Source organism: Bos grunniens, chromosome 1 (genome assembly GCF_055505025.1).
Source record: "Bos grunniens cultivar Pamir isolate PY7600 chromosome 1, Bosgru_T2T1.0, whole genome shotgun sequence".
NCBI classification, from domain to species: domain Eukaryota; kingdom Metazoa; phylum Chordata; class Mammalia; order Artiodactyla; family Bovidae; genus Bos; species Bos grunniens.
Genome location: NC_141165.1, coordinates 131,334,879 through 131,359,157, shown reverse-complemented (window position 1 = coordinate 131,359,157; position 24,279 = coordinate 131,334,879). Strand labels below are relative to the sequence as shown.

The following is a 24,279-nucleotide window of genomic DNA, read 5'->3' as shown; positions in this document are numbered from 1 at the left end:
CAGAACAGACTGATGTCCAATCTTATCAAACTGCAGCTTTGAAAACAGTTGTAGTTATAAACTGCACTTACAACCTTCTAAGATTCATTTCCCCATCACTCTTTCCTGATTCCTTCATCAATTACCTTCTTTTCTTGTATCTCTTCTGCCTAAACAGGTTCTTCTCTTCAGTCTATACTAATGTTCAAATATCTTACCTAAAATCATTTCCACAGATCCTGCCTTCCTGTCAAATCTTGTCTTGACTTCTCTCCTTCCCAACCTTCTGCAGAGAGCCCATACTTATCACGTCCCTTCCACAATTTTCATTTACTTTCCAGACCCTACAGTCGAGATTCTATAGTGACTATTTGATTTTAAAAAGTTAAATGGTGGTGGTGGTTTAGTCGCCAAGCCTTGTTCAACTGTTTGCGATCCCATGGTCCACAGCTCCCTCATGCTCCTATGTCCGTGGGATTCCCCAGACAAGAACACTGAAGTGGGTTGCCATTTCCATCTCCAGGGTATCTTCGGGATCCAGGGATCAAATTCAAGTCTCCTACATTGGCAGGCAGATTCTTTATCACTGAGCCACCTGGGAAGCCCTCGATCTTTTAAGTACCACCCACAAAATAAACATTTGTAAAATCTCTGTGTCCTTCAGCCATTCTCCCACCCTACCCCCATTCACATCCAACTTTCACTTCTGTGCCATTTGATATTCCTTCCCATCTTAAAATGTCCTTCTCCATTATTTTCAGGATACTATTCTTTCTAGTTTGAATGGTTTGATTACTTTATATCACTGGGTTGATTCCACCTCAGTTTCTGTACAGAATGTTCCTCTGCCTCACATATGTTTGTATGTATGAATGCGTTTATTTTCCCTGAAGTATAGTTGGTTTACAATATTATATTAGTAGCATATAGTGATTCAAAGTTATTATAATGTATTATAAAATAGTGGCTATATTCTCATGTTATTATAAAGTAATGGCAATATTCTCTGTGCTGTACAATATGTTCTTGTAGCTTATTTATTTTGTATGTAGTGGTCTGTACCTCTAATTCCCCATCCCTGTCTAGTCCCTCCTCCTTTTGCTCTCCCCGCTAGTACCCTTAACCATCATGCAGTATCCTTACAGTCATCTCTGTGGTGTGCTGGAGACAGCTGACGTGTTCACACAAGGGTCTACTACACCAATCTCCTCCGAACTCCACATAACACTGATTTCATATTAGTCGCTTGAAACTAGCCATTTTGGATGTAATTACACAACAGAAGTAAGCAAATGGCTACAAATTAGGGGCTTGTTCTGTTTCCTTCCCAGAGAATTGATTGTTAAACATTATCCCCTACATCACTGCTGATAATTTAGCTTTTGCAATTCAAACAATTTTCACCTCTGTGATGCTGAGGTGAACAACATCCATTCTCTACGTACAACCTTTCTCCTGATCTTTAAACTTAGTTCTCTAAATTCTTACTGAATTTTTTCATTTTTTCATTTCTACGTTCTTGTCAGTACCTTAGTCATAACTGAAGTTATTTTCCATAAGACTTTTATCCTTTTCCTCATTTTTTTACATTGTTCAATACAATTATGTTGTATAGTCATGGAAAGCCATCTAATTAACATTTGAATAACTTTTTTACTCCCTTAGTTCATTTTACTTTTTTACATTCAATTAGTCACCAAGTCCTAGAGGATCTATCTCTGAAATGCCTACATAGGCTGTTTCTCTTTTTAATTTGCACAACTCTTTTAATTCAGTGCTTTCATATTTTATACCTAGATTATTTTGCAAGGTTCTGATACCTTCAGCTACCCAATTCCAGACTCCTCCTTCACTATAGAGCTCTGTCAGTTATTTTTTTAAGCAGAAAAAAAAAGGATAATTTTTTTAATTCTTATTTTTGATTACATAATTTCTTGATTAATTTTTTTGCTGGTTCACCACTGTCCATATCATTAATCCCAAACTCTTCAAAATAGTATTCCTGGCCTCCTCAATCAGGTTCAACCACCTTTCTAGTTTTATTTTTGCCATTCGTCCCTGGCCCCAAGCATCTTATTTTCCAGCCAAACTGGAAATCGGAATTCACCAAACATTCATTTTCACATTTTCATGTTTTGCCTCTATTTATTTCCTTTCTCAGAAATCTCCTTTTCCTTTGTAACTTGTGTAAATCATGCTTTCCTTTAAACTTCAACTAAACTGGCACCTCTTCAAGGAAGACGTGCATAATATCATGTATTAGAACTGATTGTATTCAAATTACCTGGGTGCATACCTGTCTCCTCCAATAAAGAGCAAATGTCTGAATCTTACCCTTTGTACCTGATCCTAAAGAGTCTTAACTGTGTACCATGCAAACATGTTCAATCTGTATTTATTGGCTGCTTGACTAAATAAGTACCTTGGATGAGATGAGCCTTTGCTGGTGGAAGGTCTCGTTTTGCTGCCTTGTTTCCTCGTCCTTTCCCGTCATTTGGCTGTTCCTGTGCTTCTCTGGCATCACCTGGATTTGGTCGCATATCAGCAACTTGTCTTCCATCCAACACTTCTCTCCCCTTGTAATTGCCTCCTTTCCTATCTGATGATCTGTCTGTTCTTGCTTCTATAGAAGGGAGTTTTGGCACCATCACGGGTCGAACCTCCAGCTGGGCCTTGGATTGGGCAGTGGGTGACTTGATAGCAGGTGGTGGCACAGGGGGAGGTGGAAGATCTGAAAAGAAGTATTTAAAATACTGTGAAAGTCTGCCATTTCCAAATCTGTCAACATTAGCGTTACCATTAGAGTCACATTCAATAGTGAAATAATAATCTTAAAAGAATTGAACAACTGAAGACAACCAAAGAATAAGAAGACTAACAATTTTAATGTACTCTCATTTTTATTTATCTGTCAGTCTTTACCAACTGATCCACCAGGGAAGCTTCACGACCACAGTGGATAGCCTATTCCTTCTCCAGGGAATCTTTCCAACCCAGGAATTGAACTGGAGTCTGCCTTCATTGCAGATGGATTCTTTACACGGTGAGCTACCAGGGAATCCCTTATCTGGCCCAGGAATATTGAATCATAGAGCTGGGACTTAGAGATTAGTTAGTTTTGGGATGGCTAATATGGATATATATGCTATAGCTTTTTCTCCCCCAACCACGGCTGCTGCGAAGTTGCTTCAGTCGTGTCTGACCCTGTGCGACCCATAGATGGCAGCCTACCAGGCTTCCCGTCCCTGGGATTCTCAAGGCAAGAACACTGGAGTGGGTTGCCATTTCCTTCTCCAATGCATGAAAGTGAAAAATGAAAGTGAAGGTGCTTAGTCGTGTCCGACTCTTAGCGACCCCATGGACTGCAGCCTACCAGGCTCCTCCATCCATGGGATTTTCCAGGCAAGAGTCCTGGAGTGGGGTGCCATTGCCTTTATGGCAGATCTTCCTAATTGATTTCACTGTAATGTTGCTGATCCCAGATGGATATCCTCACTCTTCAGGCAACCACTTCAGATTGATTGAGATTGGCACTTGAGTTGAGACCTCTTTGCCATCACTAATCTACCTGAATCCCTTCTCATTTTGTAGATAGGGAAGTTCAAACACACAGATCTTAAGTGATTTTCCAAACTTAAAGCTAAATATAATCAGAACCAGGACTAATGCCCTCAGATTCCTAATTTCTGATTCAGTGTTCTGTATACTACCGTTTCATTCTATCTACCTGCACTGCTATGCTCTCTCCACTTTGTAATATGGAGGTTTTAAACTAGATAATCACTAGTATACATATAAGTTATTTTTATCTATCTATAGTTATATATTAATATGTTATAAATAATTGGATATTATATATAATTATACTTCTCATAAACATACTTAAAAATAAAAGTAGGCATATAATTTTATATCTAGAAAATGTATTTTCTTTAAATACATTATTTTTTTTTAAATGACTCCTAGATACACTCCAGGGGAAAAATATATATAACCTAGTAATAGTTGATAAGTTAGTAGAAGAATACAAACAGATTCTAGTTTTTGTTTGTTCTGGCTGTAGTATGGAGGATGAATTAAAAGGAAAGTCTTAAATCCAGGAGGCTAAAATGTTATTTTAATAACTCAGTAAATAATGATAGGAGATAGAATTGTACTGGTGACTTTCAGATGGAGAGTAGATGTGCCTGAGAGTGTTTAAGGAATAAAAGTCAATATTATTTAATGATCAATGGAAAATAGCAGGGGAAGCGTGATGTGTGTGCAGTTGCTCCTGTCTGACTCTTTGTGACCCCATGGACTACAGCCCACCAGGTTCCTCTGTCCATGGAATTTTCCGGAGAAGAAGACTGGAGTGGGTTGCCGTTTCCTCCTCAAGGGGATCTTCCCAGCCCAGGGGTTGAACCTTGGTCTCCTGCATCACAGGTAGATTCTTTACTACTGAGCCACCAGGGAAGCCCCAGAAGACTATTCATTAGGTAACTTAAGATTTTTGCCATAGTTAACTAGTTGGATGAGGAATGCAGGGATAAGAAAGAGAGATGGTTTGCAAAGGAAGAGCATGAGTTCTGTTTCAGAAAAGTTAACAGGAAGAACTTCTGAAGTATCGAGGCAGATATATATAGGAGGTTGTTATATATAAAATCTGAATTTCATGGGAGGTCAAAACCAGAGATCTAGAGACTTGAAACTATCAGCACATTTTTTCTTTAGTCATGACTTTAGAAATGGTAATGTTTTCATATTCTATGTGATATTAACAGGACAAATCAACTAAAATATGAATAGGGTATGTATTAATAGTAAATGTTTAGTATTACAAAATTAAGCTTTTCCATAGAAAATATACATGGTAAAAATTTTAAAGTATATAAAAACTTGGAAATATAACCCTTCATATGTCCTCACCTTCATTTCAAATCCTCAATATTGATGCAGAGGTAATTAGTCTGAATGGATGTTTATAGATCATCCCAGAAATTATTTATGCATAGAAAACAAGGCTGCCGAGTTGCATAATTCCAAGGATACCATTCACATTAGAAACTATGTAAAACGGCCATATCCGGGGTTTTGGAGCATGCATGTCTGCCCACCAGAAGGTGACAGCCTTCCTTTCCTAATAACATAGAATGATTATATATTTTTTTCACCTAAATGTGTAGTTGTATACATCTCCATACATAAACATATAGCTTTACCTCTTCTGATGAAAAGTTTGTATACTGTTTTGTTTTATGAATACATCATTATTTATATAGGAAATCCCAACAGAGGAATATTTAAGTTGTTTCCAGAGATATTACTATTATTGGCAATGGTCCAGTGACTATTATTTACATACACTAGCATAAAAAATTCTTGAATATTAAAATCGTGCCTTGAAAATTCATAATATAATAGCAAATTAAGGGGTCTAGCAAGCATCAGTTTTAATCTAGTGTTTCTCATTCTTGGTAGTTTTTTTTGAAAGAATGAGTTTTTGAAAGAATGAGTTTTTCTTTTAAAAAATGAGTTTTTTAAAGAATGATTTTTCTTTTGTTTCTTCTGTGTATTCTTGCCACCTCTTAAGTAGATAAAGAGTTTTTAAAAGTAATTTTATTTTGACTTTATCTGTCATATAACTAAGGCATTAGAATTCATTGTATTGGTCTCTGAAAGCATAAATTTTGAGATATCATCTTACATCCAGCTGTTTCACTTAGGACTGCATCATTAAAACTGGTCAGACTGTTACTTGCATACTGTTGTTCTTAATTCTCTTAGCTCACCATGTTCTCTAATAATAAATAAAATAAATAATAATAAATAAAATAAATAATAATAAATAAAATAAATAATAATAATAAATAAAGTAAATCTAGGAAAATCAAAAGCTTTTTGTCTTAAAACATAAACTGTCACTGTCATTGGTGATGATTTTCCTCCTTTAACAACATTTTTTTAAAAACATTTTTAAAATAGTTGTTGTTCAGTCTCTCAGTTGTTTCCAACTTTGCAACCTCATAGACTGCAGCACACCAGGCCTCCCTGTCCTTCACTACCTCCCAGAGTTTGCTCAAACTCATGTCCATTGAGTCAGTGATGCTATCTAACCATGTCATCCTTTGTCGTACCCGTCTCCTCCTGCCTTCAATCTTTCCCAGCATCAGGGTCTTTTCCAATAAGTCAGCTCTTTGCATCAGGTGGCCAAAGTACTGGAACTTCCCCTTCAGCATCAGTCCTTCCAATGAATATTCAGGGTTGATTTCCTTTAGGATTGACTGGTTTGATCTCTTTGCAGTCCAAGGGACTCTCAGGAGTCTTTACCAACACCACAGTTCGAAAATATCAGTTCTTTGGCGCTCAGCCTTCTTTATCATCAGTTCTTGCATCCATACATGACTATGGAAAAACCATAGCTTTGACTATAAGGACTTTTGTTGGCAAAGTAATGTCTCTGCTTTTTAATACCCTGTCTAGGTTGATCATAGCTTTCCTTCCAAAGAGCAAGTGTTTTTTAATTTTATGGTGCAGTCACAGTCTGCAGTGACTTTAGAGCCCAAGAAAAGAAAGTTTGTCACTGTTTCCATTGTCCCCGCATCTATTTGCTAAGAAGCGATGGAACCAGATGCCGTGATCCCCGTCATTGACTACTTATTTATTAAAAATAACCCAAAAGATAGAAAAGACAGATTCTACTGAGTGACTTAAAGTGAAGAGACCCAAGGCTGAGCTATTCTAAGTTCAGACTGAGCCTGTGACTGGGAATATGAGGAGAAGAAAAGTCTAATTCAGAATATACCTGGAAGCAGAGGGAGTGAGTGACTGCAGACTCATTTCTGCACTATGTCCTTGCTACAAACTCAGACTGGATTACAAATACAGCTTATCAGGAAGCTGATGACTGCCACTATCATCAAATAAAAGAACTAAAAAGCCTCTTGATGAAAGTGAAAGTGGAGAGTGAAAAAGTTGGCTTAAAGCTCAACATTCGGAAAACGAAGATCATGAAATCTGGTCCCACCACTTCATGGGAAATAGATGGGGAAACAGTGGAAACAGTGTCAGACTTTATTTTTCTGGGCTCCAAAATCACTACAGATGGTGACTGCAGCCATGAAATTAAAAGACGTTTACTCCTTGGAAGGAAAGTTATGACCAACCTAGACAGCATATTCAAAAGCAGAGACATTACTTTGCCAACAAAGATTCGTCTAGTCAAGGCTATGGTTTTTCCAGTGGTCATGTATGGATGTGAGAGTTGGACTGTGAAGAAGGCTGAGCACCAAAGAATTGATGCTTTTGAACTGTGGTGTTGGAGAAGACTCTTGAGAGTCCCCTGGACTGCAAGGAGATCCAACCAGTCCATTCTGAAGGAGATCAGCCCTGGGATTTCTTTGGAAGGAATGATGCTAAAGCTGAAACTCCAGTACTTTGGCCACCTCATGCGAAGAGTTGACTCATTGGAAAAGACTCTGATGCTGGGAGGGATTGGGGGAAAGAGAAGAAGGGGATGACAGAGGATGAGATGGCTGGGTGGCATCACTGACTCGATGGACGTGAGTCTGAGTGAACTCTGGGAATTGGTGATGGACAGGGAGGCCTGGAGTGCTGCGATTCATGAGGTCGCAAAGAGTCGGACATGACTGAGCGACTGATCTGCTCTGATCTGATCATCAAATCATAAAATATCTGGGCTGATTGGATATCAAAGCTGATGATTACCAGTATCATAAGATCATACAAAGTCTTGGGAATCTATGACTCGAGACAAAATCCCCAGATGCTCTATATAGATGCTATCTATAATACAGGTAGAAAAAGAAGAGAATCTGATGGTAATTTTAAGAGTTCAAACTTACTGTATATAATTGCCACTGTATATAATTAACAGAGGGGAATGATGGTAGGTGTAATTTCTAATATAAACAGATTACCAAATATTTTTTTAGGTATCACAAAATAAACACTGAGTCAAATCAGGGATTATCATAGTATAAACAATTTTATATTTCATAAAATAACAAATAGTACTTTCAGGTAATTCATACCGCTAATAGCTCAAACTGGGTTTAAAAAATGGGATCATGGAACTCATATATATGTATAGTCTCTTTCTTTATACAATTGTATAAACACCATTCTTTATACAAGACTCTCTAAATACCAATATAATGCATGTAAAGTAATACAAAAAAAGCATAAACATGGAGACAATTCTGCCAGCATTCACTCACTACAGAGATCCATTTACAGACTCTGTTTACTAACTGTTAAAAGTCCCAAGACCTTGAAATTAATGATATATCAAGTCAAAACAACATCATTCCAAAGAGGGTGAATTTATAACTTATGAAAAGTAGAGCTGTAGAAATGATGTAGATTTGTTTTTTAAGTCAAGTATGTAAACAAATCAGGAAGGGTTGCAAAGGGGGTGGAAAAATCTATTAGAAGGTCCTAAAATGCACTTATACTTGGCTTTAACTCAACGAAAGTCTGACTGATCAATATTCATATATTTGAATCCTGCCCTTTATCTGGGTGAAAGCAGCAAACACGAAATAAATAAAGAGTTAGATCCTGCCTGTTAGTATTCTACAGCAGGCAGTCCGTCACTTTGCAATGAGTACTCCCTGGGTGTCTATGAGACCCAACATTTACCTACAGCACAAGGTATGGCTACAGGCCCAGGAACTAGTAGGCTGTTATGGGCTCAACTGTGTCCCCTCCAAAATTCATATGTTGAAGTCCTAACCCCCAGCACCTCAGAATGTGGCTTGTAACTGGAAGACAGGATCTTTAAAGAAGCAGTTAAGTTACAGTGAAGTCCTTAGAGTGGGCCCTAATCCCATCTGCCTGGTGTCCTTAAAAGAAGGCGGCACATAACATACACAGAGGGAAGACCAAGTGAAGACATGGGGAGAAGGAGGTCATCTATAAGCCAAGGAGAGAGGCTTCAGGAGCAACCAACCCTGCCAACCCCATGAACCTGAACTTTTAGCCTCCAGGGCCATTAGGAAATAAATTTCTGTTGTTCAAACCACCTATGGTTTTTCCAGTAGTCATGTATGGATGTGAGAGTTGGACCATAAAGAAAGCTGAGCACCGAAGAATGGATGCTTTTGAACTGTGGTGTTGGAGAAGACTCCTGAGAGTCCCTTGGACCGCAAGGAGATCAAATCAGTCCATCCTAAAGGAGATCAGTCCTGACTATTCAATGGAAGGACTGGTGCTGAAGGTGAAGCTCCAAATCTTTGGCCGCTTGATGTGAAGAACTGACTCATTGGAAAAGACCCTGATGGGATGCTGGGAAAGATTGAGGTCAGGAAAAGAAAGGGATGACAGAAGATGAGATGGTTGGATGGGATCACCGACTCAATGGACATGAGTTTGAGCAGTCTCCGGGAGTTGGTGATGGACAGGGAGGGCTGGCTTGCTGCAGTTGCAAAGAGTCAGATACAACTGAGTGACTGAACTGAACTGAAGCCATCTAGATAAGGTGGCTTACCAAGGATTATGACAAGGATCATCAAAAATTACTCTTTATCAGTTCAGACACAGATCTATCAGTTTAGGTTCTTTTTTATTTTTTCCTTATAGAGGTCGCAAAAAATTCTGTAAAGGAAACTGATAATTTGAACAAAATGTATAAAGTAAAGATGCTACATGCTCAAGACTGATACAGCATATATTGAAAACAGTTCACATAAGAAATCTATTGACAATAATCAAACGCATCCATCATAATTGATTCAATCATCAAAATCCAAAAATGAAAAAAACCTCTCCATGTCTTATTGATATGTTTCTCATTTTCACAACTGGCAGCTCCTTAAGTTCATTCTCCTCCCTCCCCTCTTTCTTCTTTAATAATTAAAAAAAATTGTATTTGCCATAGAGATTCTTCATGAAATGGATTATGAAGTTTTTTTCAAAACCAAGAAAATGATTTCTGATAAAATGACTTTTCTTTCCATACTATAACCACTACTACCAAGAGTCCATGATTTTTTATTTGACACATTATGAAGAAAAGATTTCAGTTATTCAAGATGCCTTATGGAAACGTACAAAATAGTACATAGTTTTATTTTTTTCTTTACCAAATCAGAAAACATCCAGAATCAAATTCAAGACTTGTTAGTAAAATAAGCATAACTCAATGACAGATGGTTATCAAAACGCTAAGAGGAAGTTAAAGCTAGTGTTTAACCATTTTGTCTATTTTTGTGACTTAGAGAAAATAATTACTGGCTTCTACATTGTGGTGTATATTATGACTATTCTGTATAATCACATGTAAAATGAACATTTAGAAATTTAAATAATATTTCATATTAATATGGCTTTTTGTATTTACAAATATTTTAACATATTTCTTTAGTATTTCTGAAATTAAAAATAACTTGGCTGCTTCATCATTCAATTTAATAGCTATTTTTCAGGGATTAGTTAGAATTTATATTTAATTATTAAACACTGAAATAAATGCTACAGAACATGGGGTGATGAACACAGATCACAATTTTCAAGCATATTATAATTTATAACCACAATGCTATGCCCTCTAACTGACATGTTTACATTATTTAAAGCATTTTTAAAAGCATCACTCAATGCCAGAAGCCCCTCAAAATAAGTATAAATAAGAAGTAGAAAGAGTTACACAAAGCTTTAGGCCAGATTTTCTCCCTGATGTATTCAACCTAGATGCAGTCACATCAAGGTTTGATGTTTGACCAGTTTTTCTCTTAGGAGCAGTCTCTTCTAGATAATAAAAACTGATAGAACAGCTATAAAACTTGTAAAATGCCATTATAGGGGTCCCATAAATGTAAAACTGCCAATAGAGTTTGGGGATTTATACCTAGTTTTCATCCCTTCACAGAGGCAAACATGCTCAAAGCCATTATAATCACCCTTCAGAATGAGATAATATTCTGACAGCTCAGTTTCCCTGACAAAGGAGTCCCAGGCAGGATCCAGGAGGCCCAGGTGTGCTGTGTCATGCCAGTATTTAATGCAGTCTAATATCAGATAGATGCTAGTGAGAGAAAATACTCTGAATAAAGTACAGATAATAGCATGGACAGCCACTCATTGCAAAATTACTTGTGCTCATCACGCTGTGAGCTTTGTATTAAATTTTTTCTGTCAAATGGCAGGAATCATGGGGAGAAGTGCCTCAGAAAACCTTCCTTGTAACCTTGGATAAGGATCTATAATATTAGGCTTTCATATGATAATGGCAAATGATGCCCTTTTTGAAAAACTGCTGACTGGTAATGAAAGTTCTAATCAGATTGTGGTTGGAGGGGACCAGGAGGTGGGAACGGTCCCTGTGACAACCTTCTTCCCCCCACCCCTTTAGTAAATTTAGCAAACTTGACAAGATGGGTGAGCCTGAGAGCATTTATCTTACATGAATTTCCAACAAAGCCCTTGAGGTTGTTTTATAAAACGAGAAGGTGGCGGTTTAATAAATGCCGGGCCACCTGAGGCACTTTCATTAAAGGCTTTCTCTAGACAACATCACAATGCTTGCGATATTCACCTGTGCTCCCTCTAGAATACAAACCTCACCTCTTCAGGGACAGTGGAGACTGTATGTGAAGGCATGAAGGAAGATGATTCCATTTGCCTTTTGGTGCACAAACTGTGAGTAACACCACTATAGTTAGACTTTATATTCAAATGAGTTTATTGTCTTCTATTCAAATGAGTTTATTGTCTTCTATTTGAATGCAAAATTCTCCAAGGAAAAAAAAAAGTGAGGACATTGTGGAAGAGTTATCAGTGATGAAGATTAATCCCATGCCATTACTTCAACTACAGCAATATCTACTCGTTCAAACTATATACTAACCTTTTAAGAATATTAAAAGTATTATCCTTTATTTTAACTTCCTAACTAACCCACTTACTAGAAAACTGCAGGGACTTGAGATGCCTGACAAGATATGGAAGTTGATCATTCCTCTAAGTAATATGAGGCTTACTGTTAATGAATTTTTAATGTAATTTCTAATGTCAGTGGACGCATTTTCAAGTCAGAGAGAGCCAGGGTAAAGAGGCGAGATTCATAGATGTTTTCATCCATTTCAATGGACTTACCATCTGTGTAGGTTTCTCTGCGCAGATGTCCTGGCTGGTGTTTTTGTTTCTTGGCTGGTCTGGCCTTCTGTACTACAGCAGCACTCACGTTGCTGTCTGTAGAAACAGGACTTGTGGGTCTAGGGCACTGGGATGCATGAAAATGGCGGCGGCCTGAGAAAAAAAATCAGAGCCAAACTCAACAATAAAGTTTAACAGTAATAATCAAAATAAAACATTAAAACTAGAAATATCCCTATTAAAAAAAAAACCTTAAATAAATGATTTTAGTAAACAATGCTGAGTTGCTTCAGTCGTGTCTGACTCTGTGCAACCCTATGGACTGTAGCCCGCCAAGCTCCTCTGTCCATGGAATTTCCCAAGCAAGAATATTGGAGTGGGTTGCCATGCCCTCTTCCAAGGGATCTTCCTCAGTGGCTCAGCAGGTAAAGAATCTGTCTGCAGTGAAGGAGACACAGGAGATGTGGGTTCAATTCCTGGGTCAGGAAGATTCTTGCCTGAAAAATCCCATGGACAGAGGAGCCTGGCAGGCTATGGTCCACGGGTTGCAAAGAGTCAGACACGACTGAGAGACTAAACTTATCCTAGTAAACAATAGGATTTTTGTTATGCTGCTTGAGCTATCCACTGGAAAAAATAACCTAAAAGTATTTCATAGTCTTTTTTTTTATAAACCTTGGTACTTTTATTCTGCTAAAGTTCTTAATACCTAGGCATTAAAGAAAAACATTGTAAATATTTTTGCAGCTACCATCACTAAATTGTTATTGTTAAACAAAACTGTTAATTAAATTTTAACATAATATATCCAATGTCTGTTTCTTTCTCAAAAGGAATAGCCAGAGCCCTTAAGAATTCCATGTTCTAAGAATAAACAGTACAAAACATGTCCCTTATTTTAATTGAATATGTTTGTGCTCTTTTCTGAAGACAGACTCCTAAATTTGAGTACATTCTCAGGCATTTTTTCTTATGGTGGCCTAAAATTTAGCTAGCTCACATACCTAGACCGGCCAAAACTACTCACACCCCTGTTCTCTTAAAAGATATTTATTTGCTTCTTCTGGATATTTAAAGTGACCCCCTCAGAGACTTTTATGTTTTTTGGTGCTGGTGTAAGTAGTTTTTCATTATTTTGATCTTGGAGGGATAATATTCACAGGTGATAAATGAATCTGATACTCAGACATGGTACACTACTGTGCTCTCAAATTCTCTGGCTTTCTTACAGAGACATAGTACAGCAGCACAAAATATTTAATCCATAATGGCAATGGAGATCTATTGGCCCTATCCTTGATCTTTGTTATTTTGGTTTCTTGAAATTCCAGAGATTCAAATGCAGAACTTTCTGTTGTATGACAAGAAACTTCAGAGAGACCAAGACAACATGTGTTCTGGCTATAAACAGTAGCAGTCACAGAAAGTAAAATCAACACATTTACAGGTGATAACTGAAGCATTAAATAATAGATATTAATGTGGCCTAGTGAGAAACAATGTGATTGGATTATTCATTCATATTAACTTCAAGCTATATGATAAGCAGCACCCTTTCAGGAAAAGAACATTTTAATAGGCAGACTCCAATGCATGTTTCATTCATTATAATCATGAGCTAAATGAAAGTCAGAAGAGCTACTAAATTACAATACAATGAAATATTAAACCAAAATCTCTTTAGCTATGATGGAGACTACTACAATTAAAGTTACATAACCATGAAAAAAGAGAATTAGGGCTGAGACTGAACCCATTTCTCATTCTATTGTGTAAGGCTATCTACTGCTCATAGACCCTGAGGTCGTTTACAGATGAATTTTCAAAATTATTTCTATGTCTCGTTGATTCAATGAACTGAAAAACACCCATAAAACAATATGAAAGCAGTAGTTTGAGATGCTTAATTTCATGTACTTATTTTTTTATAGAAGATTAAAAAATAAGGAGAAACAAAAGCTATATATAAAGTCAGATGTTATTTATTAGGAACCATAGATTGGTTTGCATATTATTTTATTATACGCAGCAGCTCCTAGGGGAAAAAAATGAAAACCGGTTTAATATCTTCAAGTGTAGGCCTGGCTAAAATAAGTATGCATTCTACAATAATAGTTTGAGAGATATTGGACATATTTTTTTCCTATAACATATTCTTGATTAATAATATATAGAAAAAAAGCTTTATGAAGTGAGTTAAATTTTCTTTGAATATATTCTACAATGATAAGAAATAATGACCAATTCAACATCTAAAGAGACCATGGAAAATTCTTTTGGAACATGGAAAATAATTGCAACAATGTGATAGTTACTAAGCTAAGAAAAAATTAAATAAGATAACAACTATTGATCTGCTATGATAATCTTTACTTTCTCAGAAATGTCTCTCTTTCTTATTGATCACATTATTTTTATTCTATTTGTATATTTTTAGTTACCAGAAATATCACATATATTGAACATGTATAGGAATATATATATTCCATTTTACAGAAATTAAAATCATGTGAAAAATATATACTTAAAATTTTTTTCTCATACTATTTACTTTCTAAACAAAGATGGGAGTAGGAAATAAGTATAAGAGAATTAAAACATAAGAATGGATATATAGTAATTAAAAACAGGCTACTAGCAATAAAAGGGGAAATAGAAAAAATATTTAAGCATTTAGATTAACTTGCTCTCCAAATTATTAGATTAACAATGTTTAGTTTAAGCATAGAACATACTTATGCTTGCAAAAGTATATATATTATAAATATCTTTATATTTTCTCAATTAAATTAGTATTCTAATTGAGAGGCATGAAAAGAATGGGGGTTAAGGAGAAATAGCCCACTTTCTAACAGTTGAGTGTCCCCCCAGACATTTATCTATTTCTCCTAGATAATTTCTAATTACATGGGATGAGTGAACTACCTCAATTAATTTTATTTTGGTGACCTTTTACATCTTAAAAAATATATATATAACACAATCTCAATTGATCACAGGCATTCCAAAAGAAGTTGCACTTATATTTGCTAAGACTATCTTAAGAGTGAAGACTTTTCATATGATTTATTAAATAAAATAGAAGATTTAAAAAGTCTTGTCAAGAAAAAGGGAGTAGGCATGATACTTCATAATCTTGGACCTTGGTCTCCTTGCTGTGCTGTGCTTAGTGGTTCAGTCCTGTTGGACTCTGTGCGACCCCACTGATTGTAGCCCACCAGGCTCCTCTGTCCCTGGGGATTCGCCAGGCAAGAACACTGGAGTGGGTTGCCATGCCCTCCTGCAGGGGATCTTCCCAACCCAGGGATCGAACCCAGGTCTCCCTCATTGCAGGTGGATTCTTTATTGTCTGAGTCATCTGGGAAACTCCGCAGTCAAAACCAGGGTGGTGACAGTTGTATTTCATATAGGACATAAGATTATGGAGATAATCAGCAACTGACAAATACACATAGAATTCTCTTTTTTTTTCCTCTTCCAGCTTGGTGAGAAGTGTACAACTTACCAGCAGCATCCTGCATTTGGCGCCGGGCCACTTTCAGACCAGCATACTCCGCCGCTGCTGCGACCGCCTGGGCAAAATCGGCATCAGTGAAAAAAGAGCCATCAGAAGAACTAACGCTGGAGCGTCCGCTGGAAATGTTGTCCTCCTCTGAGGCAGAGCCCCAACCATTGATCATGGACCCGGTGACAGAGCTCTCCAGGTCCCCGACACTGGAGGCAGGGGTCTGCTCCAGCCCACGTAACAAAAGCCTCCTGGTCTGCATCTTGGCTACTTCCATGTCGGCTTCGTCTTCTTCCTCTTCTGGCGCATCAGTATCCATATCTGAGACAAGGGGTCCTGAAATGTAGCCGTAGGTGTGGGGTGGGGAAATCGGCCTTGGAGGTGGAGGTGGGCTCACCGGCTGCCGTCTGTAGGAAAATGAATAAACAGGTATGGCTTAGCTCATTACTTAGGACACAAAAGTGTAAACTAACCCAGAAATCCACACAGTGGTAGTTTAGTCGCCAAGTCTTGTCCCACTCTTGCCATCCTATGGCTGTAGCCCACCAGGCTCCTCTGTCCATAGGATTTTCCAGGCAAGAATACTGGAGTGAGTTGCCATTAAATTCACTAGCTTCCATGGAGCTCATTTGTTCAGGAGAAGCAATGGGAAATCAGGGGTATGCTTAAAGTACTATTTTTGAGTTGTAAGAAATTTATCTCAATACCAGAGGTACTTTTAAGAAAGCTGGGCTACCTTTTGATTCAAGCTTAATAGAAATAGACTCATCTATGGATAAGTCTCCTTATGTTTTATCTTTTGAGTTGTTGTTGTTCAGTCTCCAAGTCACATCCAACTCTTCATCACCCCATGGACTGTAGCACACCAGGCCTCCCTGTTCAGTTATGCTTAGTTAAAAAGGGGTGAAAAAAAGTGGTAAGCAATACCTATTTTGAAATTGACACCTATGTATTTGTCCTAAAGCATACGGAATCCTGGGGCTTCCCAGATGGTACATTTGGTAAAGAACCCGCTGGCTCAATGCAGGAGACACAACAGACACCAGCTCCATCCCTGGGTGGGGAAGATCCCCCGGAGGAGGAAATGGCAACCCACTCTAGTATTTTTGCCTAGAAAATCCCATGGATAGAGGAACCTGGTAAGTTACAGTCCATGAGGTTGCAAAGAGTCAGACATGACTGAGCATGCACGCATGCTCTATATGGAATATTACTGACAGCTTATAATGACCAAAGACAGTAGACATTAGTTCTGATACAGGCTGTTCCATAACGTATAAACATGTTCCCTTCCCTTTCCTTCATGGTCACTCCTACCACTGCAAGTGAATGGACATACTCATTTTGACTATAGAGAGTAGAATTTTATAGGATTAAAATATTATGCATTGAGCATATGATACAATTTCCTTTAGATTTTATTCTATTAAAGAAACAGCCAAGAGTAATTTTTCTCCAAATTGCTCACTTATAGATATTATTAGCTATTTTCAAGTATATGACTTTTACCATTATTCCTCCTATCTGTTTAACAAAATGTTTACAGGTATTTTTCTTGGTGCTCTGGATTTAAGTTCACAGAGTTAACAGTCACTGGTTTCCGCCATCTCTCCACAGATCTAGAGAACCTCAGTTAAAAGCAGTCTTTCCTCTCCCCTCCTGCACCATCAAACACAGTGAACAGAAGATGACTAAGAAGGCAGAGAGCACTTAAGACAGTGGAAAGCAAGGTTTGTGGGAGGAAGTTATTCCCAAGTGGGAAGAATGCCAAGTGATTAACTCCTAATTGTGAAAGTACCTGAAAAACAGGGAATGCATATAGTGATTCCTACCTGGAGGACTACCTAGTGATGTGCTCAACAGTGTCAGTCAGTACTCTTGCTGCTGTTCAGTTGCTAAGTCATGTCTGACTCTTTGCGACCCTATGGACTATGGCAAGGTTACCAAGAGCTGTCTAAATGAGGTTGCATGCTAAGTTGCTTCAGTCATGTACAACTGTTTGCAACGCTATAGACTATAACCCTCCAGGCTCCTCTGTCTGTGGGATTCTCCAGGCAAGCATACTGGAATGGGTTGCTATGCCCTCCTCTAAGCAAGGTTAAAAAGGTAATAGAAGGGAAATCTCTTTTCGAAAGGTCATGACAACACTTCATCAAACTCTGAACTCCTGAGAATAAAGAGGATAGAGTCACATGTACCCCAGTGTTCACTGCAGCACTGTTTACAATTACCAGGATGTGGAAGCAACCTAAGTGTCCATTGACAGATGAATGGATAAAGAAGATATGGTAAATATATATAATGCAATATTCCTCAGGCATAAAAGTGAATGAAGTTGGAACATTTGTAGAGATGTGGATGGATCCAGAATCTGTCATACAGAGTCAAGTAAGTCAGAAAGATAAAAATATTATATATTAATGCATATACACGAAATCTAGGAAAATGGTACAGCAGAATGATTTGCAGGGCAGGAATAGAGATGCATATGTAGAGAACAGACGTGGACACAGTGGGGTAAGGGGAGAGTGGCATGAATTGGGAGAACAGCATAGATACATTTATACTACCCGGTGTAAAGAGCTAGTGGGAAGCTGCTGTATAGCACAGAGACCTCAGCTTGGTGCTCTGGCATGCCCAAGAGGGGTGCACTAGGGGTGGAGGAGGGAGGCTCAAGCAGGAGGGGATATATGTATACACATGGCTGATTCACTTTAGTGTACCGCAGAAACTAACAGAACATTGTAAAGTAATTATACTCCAGTAATATTAAAACAAAACAACAAAAGAAAAACAAGCCTGCCAGTCTAAGCACTAGTGCAGGACGGTAGGTGAGATCAGGATTTGGTGTTCTCTGGTGCCCTTATGGCTTGGGAGACCAGCAGAGATAGAGTATGAATGCCACTGACTGGTAGTCTACCTGAAGATGTGGCTAAATTGTTCAAGGACTACACACGTCTATAGATGTTGTCCAGGATAGAGTGATTCATCAATGGAAGCTGGTGCCAGCCCCCTTCCTTCACCATCCTTATGATACTCATAGAGCAAGATGAGACAGAACAGTCATTAGGGCTGACCAAGAAGAGTGGATCCTTGTCCACTTTACTCTTTTTATGTACCCTCATCCTTACCTGAGCACTTAAGAGAATTGACTGGGAAGAGCAAGACAGAAAGTGATTAAAAACGGAACACACTACTTACTCCATGTTACCATGGCTACAGACATGTTCAGTCTGCAAAAAAATCTGGAAGTGTGTCATTACAGTTTTAAAATTAATAAGATCGAGTAATATATTAAAAGAAAGCATACAAACAAACCCATATAGTTTCTGGTCAAGATCTAATTTGCAGACCTGCTACAGAGAGAAAAAGGGAAGTTCAGTATAGCACAGTGGTTAGGGTGGCATGATAGTTATTTGAAGAAAAAAGTTTAGTGCTTTTTATTCCAATGAACTGAGACACTTCAATAAACATGTTTTATTAACACAAATAGAAAGCATTAAAAATGAAGGATTATGAAAAAATACTATAATTAACTAATTGGTTGAGCACCTACTTTCCAGCTAAGTATTATACAATGTTAGCTTATTTAATTCTCACAACAGCATTCCAGGGTATTTATGTTATTATTGTTTTAACAGATGAGAATATTGAAATTCAGAGGAATTAAAGACCTTGCCAATGTTCCCATGACTAGTATGTATAAAATTTAGAATTTAATCTCACATTCCATTTCCAAGGCGATGGCCTTTCCTCTAGGTACGGTGTTATTATACATATATATTCACATATACAGGCTTCCCTGGTGGTGTGAGTGGTAAAGAACCCACCCACCTGCCAATGCAGGAGATGTAAGAGATGTGGGTTCGATCTCTGGGTCAGGAAGATCCCCTGGAGGAGGGCACTACAACCCACTCCAGTATTCTTGCCTGGAGAGTCCCATGCATAGGAGGGTTACAATGAGTTGGACACGACTGACGTGACGTAGTACACATACACGCATGCACATATACACAGATGTACGTACATATGTAACATATTGATATATACATATACACAGTTGTTTAGTAAAATGTGTTATTTTTCTTCATTTCTGGGTGGTTTCTAACGCATCTGTGTGTGGCACTAGAAGAAATATGAACAATGTACCAAAGCTGAAGGTATTTAAGAGATTAAAATGGATAATTGCTTCAATATGGAGTATGTTATACACACAGGAGGAAAACCTTTGTTTAATTTGGATTGCAATAAAATACCATACTTAAAAGTCAATTTACAGCCTTTGTCAGCAGGCACATCCAAAATACCACAAGAAACTTCTTTTTTTAAATACGTGTAAGACTTTTTAGCACAAAAGGAGCTATTTTGACCATCTATGAAGGGATATAGGACAGCCAACTTCACAATGAAAAGATGTCAGCGTTGTTGTATGTGGATAAGTCACATTATGTGAAGCCAAAACATCTTCATGTTAAATGAGGACTGGCTTTTAACTACCAACACCCTGGGCAAATGCTGGGGAAAGACAGAAAATTTTATTCAAACCATCTGTAAATAAGGCAAGCCCAGGGAACGTGTGATAAACATGTCCAGTTTGAAATATGTAATATATTCTATTTGAAACCAAAAAGCTATTTCAAGATGCAGTACTCAGGTGGGACCTGCCACAAATAAGCCTCAACTCCCCTCAATTTTTCCCTCTGCGGGGATTCAGTGTCTTCTGAAATAATGTACAAGTATATGGCTGCGAATCTCAATACTCTAGGCTCCTGCAAAAATGATGCCTTCATAAACATGTTCAAGAGAAGAAGAGAATAATTCCATTAATTTATGAAAGCAAGTATCTATATAGTTTACCATAAACCATTTGCCAGGCAAAAGATGAAAGGGAGAAAATACGTACCTTCGATTTTTTGCTAAAACTGGTATAGCTTTAATATTTTGTATGATTAACTATTCCCCAGTTTTTAACAGACAAGATATTTACTTTTCCTTGACTTGTTTTCCTTCCAACTATATCATACTCAGTTCATCTATACTAATAAGATATCAGTGAATTTCCTATTCCATAACTACAGTAAACCCAATAGTATCAGATACTTTTGAAAACAAAATATGCAAATACATTTAATTATATTATTTTCATAGGCTGAAAAGAGAGATGAAAGATTACTATTATGTTAGTTTAGTTTATCTAGTTTTAGACAAAAATGGAATACCTTAGAAGCTCATTAGAATGTCAAAATTGTATTATCTACAATAATGCTAGTATGAAATACTTATCTAATTAAATATTGCAGTTATGTGGTTTTAGCTCAGTAATTTCTTATTCATGTACATTACACTATTTATAATGTCCATAATCAATAAACATAAAAGTAAAATATGTATTCATTCTTTAAACACTTATTCTGTATCAACTATGGTGAAGAAACTTCTAGGTTCAAGACTAAAGGAATCACAAGAAATAAGACCTTAGGTAATGGTTTACAGTTTGCACTTTAATACAGAAATATTCAATTTTAAGGCACTCACATTTAATAAACTAACTATGCCACCAGGCCATGGCAGACTGTATTTTACAAAGATGTTCATAACAGTATCTTCTATCCACAATGGTCTTCTGGGATGAGAATTAGCCATCCCTTTGTCAAGAGTGGAAGTTTAGTTCTATGTCCTGAATCTGGGTGGATCCCACAACTGCTCTGACCATAGAATATGGCAGAAGTCAGACTGTGCCAGTTCTGAATGTAGCTCTTAACTGGCCTGGCAACTTCTTTTCCCTGACTTATAAGTAGGCTGCTGCCATGAAAGAAGTGCCACTCCCCTGAGATCCCCGTGTTATGAGAAGCCTGGGCTATGGTGGGGAGACCCTGGAAGATGAGACTGCATGTGGAGAGAGAGGCCATGGAACTCTGAGATGGCAGACATATGAGTGAAAAATCTAACTTGGAAGTAGATCTTGCAGCCCCAAAGACCAGAAGAGGCCATGTGGGTTGGTGATGAATTACCCAGTTGAATCCTTTCAGAATTTCTGACTTGTGGATTGCAAGTAAAAGAAAATGGTTTTAGGTGATGACATTTTAGTGTTGTTCATAGGCAGCACTAGAAACAGGACTCAGGCACTATGCTAGAAATTCAATTAAATAAAACAGACATAATCCTTGACTAAAGGGACTTATAGTCTAGTGGAGGCGACAAACAGTTAATTAAACATGCTGTGATAATGCAGTTTTCTCCAAGCTCCAGGACAGAAGATATCTAGGGCACTGCGGGAACATGTAGAATTGGCTCCAGCTTAGAGCTGGGGCATCAGGGAAAGACTGTCTGGAGAGTATCTTCCATTTACTCTTGGATGGAAAGGATACACAAGTATTAGCTCCATAAAGACAGGGGATAATGGTGTCCCAGGAAGATGAGATGGCCAGTGGAAAGACCTCAACATGGCTGAGAGTGCTGGGTGTTCCAGCACTTGACTCTTTGGAAATCTGGAGTAAAGGCAACAGCCACAGCGAGGAGGGGAGTGAAAATGGCTAAGCATGGGGAGGCACGCAGGGGTCAGATCACAAAGAGCCTTGATTGCTCCATTAAGGAATTTTGCCTTTATTCGAAGGGAAATGAGAGGTCACTGAGAGATTTTAAGCAGTGGAGCGACTTGATCAGTGTTGCATTTTAGGAAAATACCTCGGCACCGTCTGCAGCAAGACGATTAGGATGAAGAAAGGGCAGGGCTAAAGGCAACAAGACCACTTATGGACCATTACCGGAATACAGACAAGAGAAAATGGCTGGAGGAAGTAGGAAAGTGCCTTTATGGCTGGAGATACGTGCATTGCTCTGTGTGATCATCAAGCAGTAAAAATCTGCAGGAACGGGTACTTGGCTATAAGGGTCTGATTCTTTGGAATGAAATTTATAGAGAAATAACTATCTGTCTTTGATGAATGTATCATTAGTGGAGTGACAAGAAACAGCAGTCATCTACTAAATGGGTAGGTTTCCGAATAGGCTAAGGGTTTGAGAAGAGGCTTGACTCAAAGACTTCACTACAGATGGGGATTACAGGATCATGTATACTATCAAAAAACTAGACATGACTCATATGTCTAATATTGAGGAATTTTTAAAATAAATAATAGTACTCATTTGTTTAAGGTGAATATCTAAATAGTCATTGGCATGGAAAAATTCACTTTTCAGTGAAAAACAGTACTTTATAAGATTATATTGGCAAATATATCATCACATCACAAATTCAAAGCAATGTGAGATTATATAAAGATGAAGGTCAGAACAGATCTTTACTGAGGACTTAGCAGTGACAATTTCTGACTACAGAGATCCTTGGTACTTTTGTATTTTCACTTTATCTGTATTTCCAAAAATTTCTAGGGTCAACATGTAGGATACACCTTCAACATAGAAGAGCAGTAATAGTTTTTTGTTTAATGGGCTTTCATCTACTTCTTTTTCAAAAATATTTTCAGGCAAATTAAACATTTTATTATTTATTTTTTTTCCCTGTGCTGCACAGCACATGGGATTTTAGTTCCCCAGCCAGGGATTGAACCTGTGCCCCCTGCCTTGGAAGCACGGAGTCTCAGCACTGGGCCACCAGGGAAGTCCCATGGGCTTTCATCTACTTCTTCTTAGTGCCCAGGGTTATTTCCAGCAGCAATCCTGGAGATACGATTCTTAATACCTTCATAGACTGAAAGTCATACCTTTTAAAACAGGCTGAATGTAGTCAAAGAGGATTTTGGGTACAGATACCCAGTGCATTTCCCAAGTATACACGTTCACCTTGAATTCACTCCCCTAAAACAGTAGCAAGTGAGTCAACTTCACATTCTCCTCTAGTAAAAGATTCCGTTTATCAGATTTTTACTGAAGAAAGCTTTGTGGAACTTGATGACGGGAACAGGACATAAGCATTGCTCTCAAAGAGCTTTTGACTTAAACAGGGAAAGAGACACAAATCGCCAGCGCTAACGCAACATGAAAACCTGATTACTGTGGTAGCAGAGTGGTGAGCAGACCATTATGAAGAGTAAAGAACAAGATGAGCAGATTTTTGCCAGGCAACAAGAAAGTTACACAGGTGGTACATCTGAACAGAGCTTGGAAAGATGAGAAATGCTGGCCAGGCCATCAAGAGAAATAGCATATACCAAGACACCTGTGCTCAGTGAGGACACTAAGGATTTTGGTGACAGTCATGGCCCGCACCACTAGCTCCAGTACTGCCTTCTGTGGGCTGGTTCCTGGCATTGCTGACAAGGTGTTGGTGAGTTCAAGGTAAATTCAGGGAATTTCAAACAGACTAATTAGAAAAGTGGATGTGTGGAAGTATTGGGAGGGAAGAGGTAAGTAAAGGAAAAAGGACTGTAAAAGGTATTAAAACAGGGCTAAATAGTAAGACTTGACTCTGAATGTGGAGTAACATTACTAGACTGGTGAGTAAAGAAAAACAATGTGGAGAGTTGACAGAGAAGGTGAGGTAAGTGGTGATCGATACAGGGATACAACCGTATTTAAAGGGACCAGGACTGAGGGCCTGCCTTAGGGGCTCTAGGAAAGGAAACGTAGGAACAAAATCAAGAGTATTTTGGAGTTAGAAATGAAGGGACTTGGTGAATAATTTAATTGGCGGAATGGTAGTAAGATAATAGAAAAAATTAAGAGAAGGCTTTATATTG

General features: G+C 38.0%; 1 protein-coding gene across 8 annotated transcripts in view; it reads right to left on the bottom strand.

Moving 5' to 3' along the window:
- The window catches only part of ROBO1 (roundabout guidance receptor 1), a 1,296,447-nt gene that overhangs the window by 6,726 nt on the left and 1,265,442 nt on the right, over window positions 1-24,279 (bottom strand). For all 8 annotated transcript variants that reach the window (XM_086411285.1, XM_086411320.1, XM_086411293.1 and 5 more), the window contains 3 exons: window positions 15,581-15,987; window positions 12,076-12,228; window positions 2,402-2,710 (listed from right to left, as the gene is read on the bottom strand). In XM_086411285.1, the coding sequence (XP_086267411.1) occupies window positions 2,402-2,710; window positions 12,076-12,228; window positions 15,581-15,987 (869 nt within the window). The remainder of the gene's footprint in view (window positions 1-2,401; window positions 2,711-12,075; window positions 12,229-15,580; window positions 15,988-24,279) is intronic.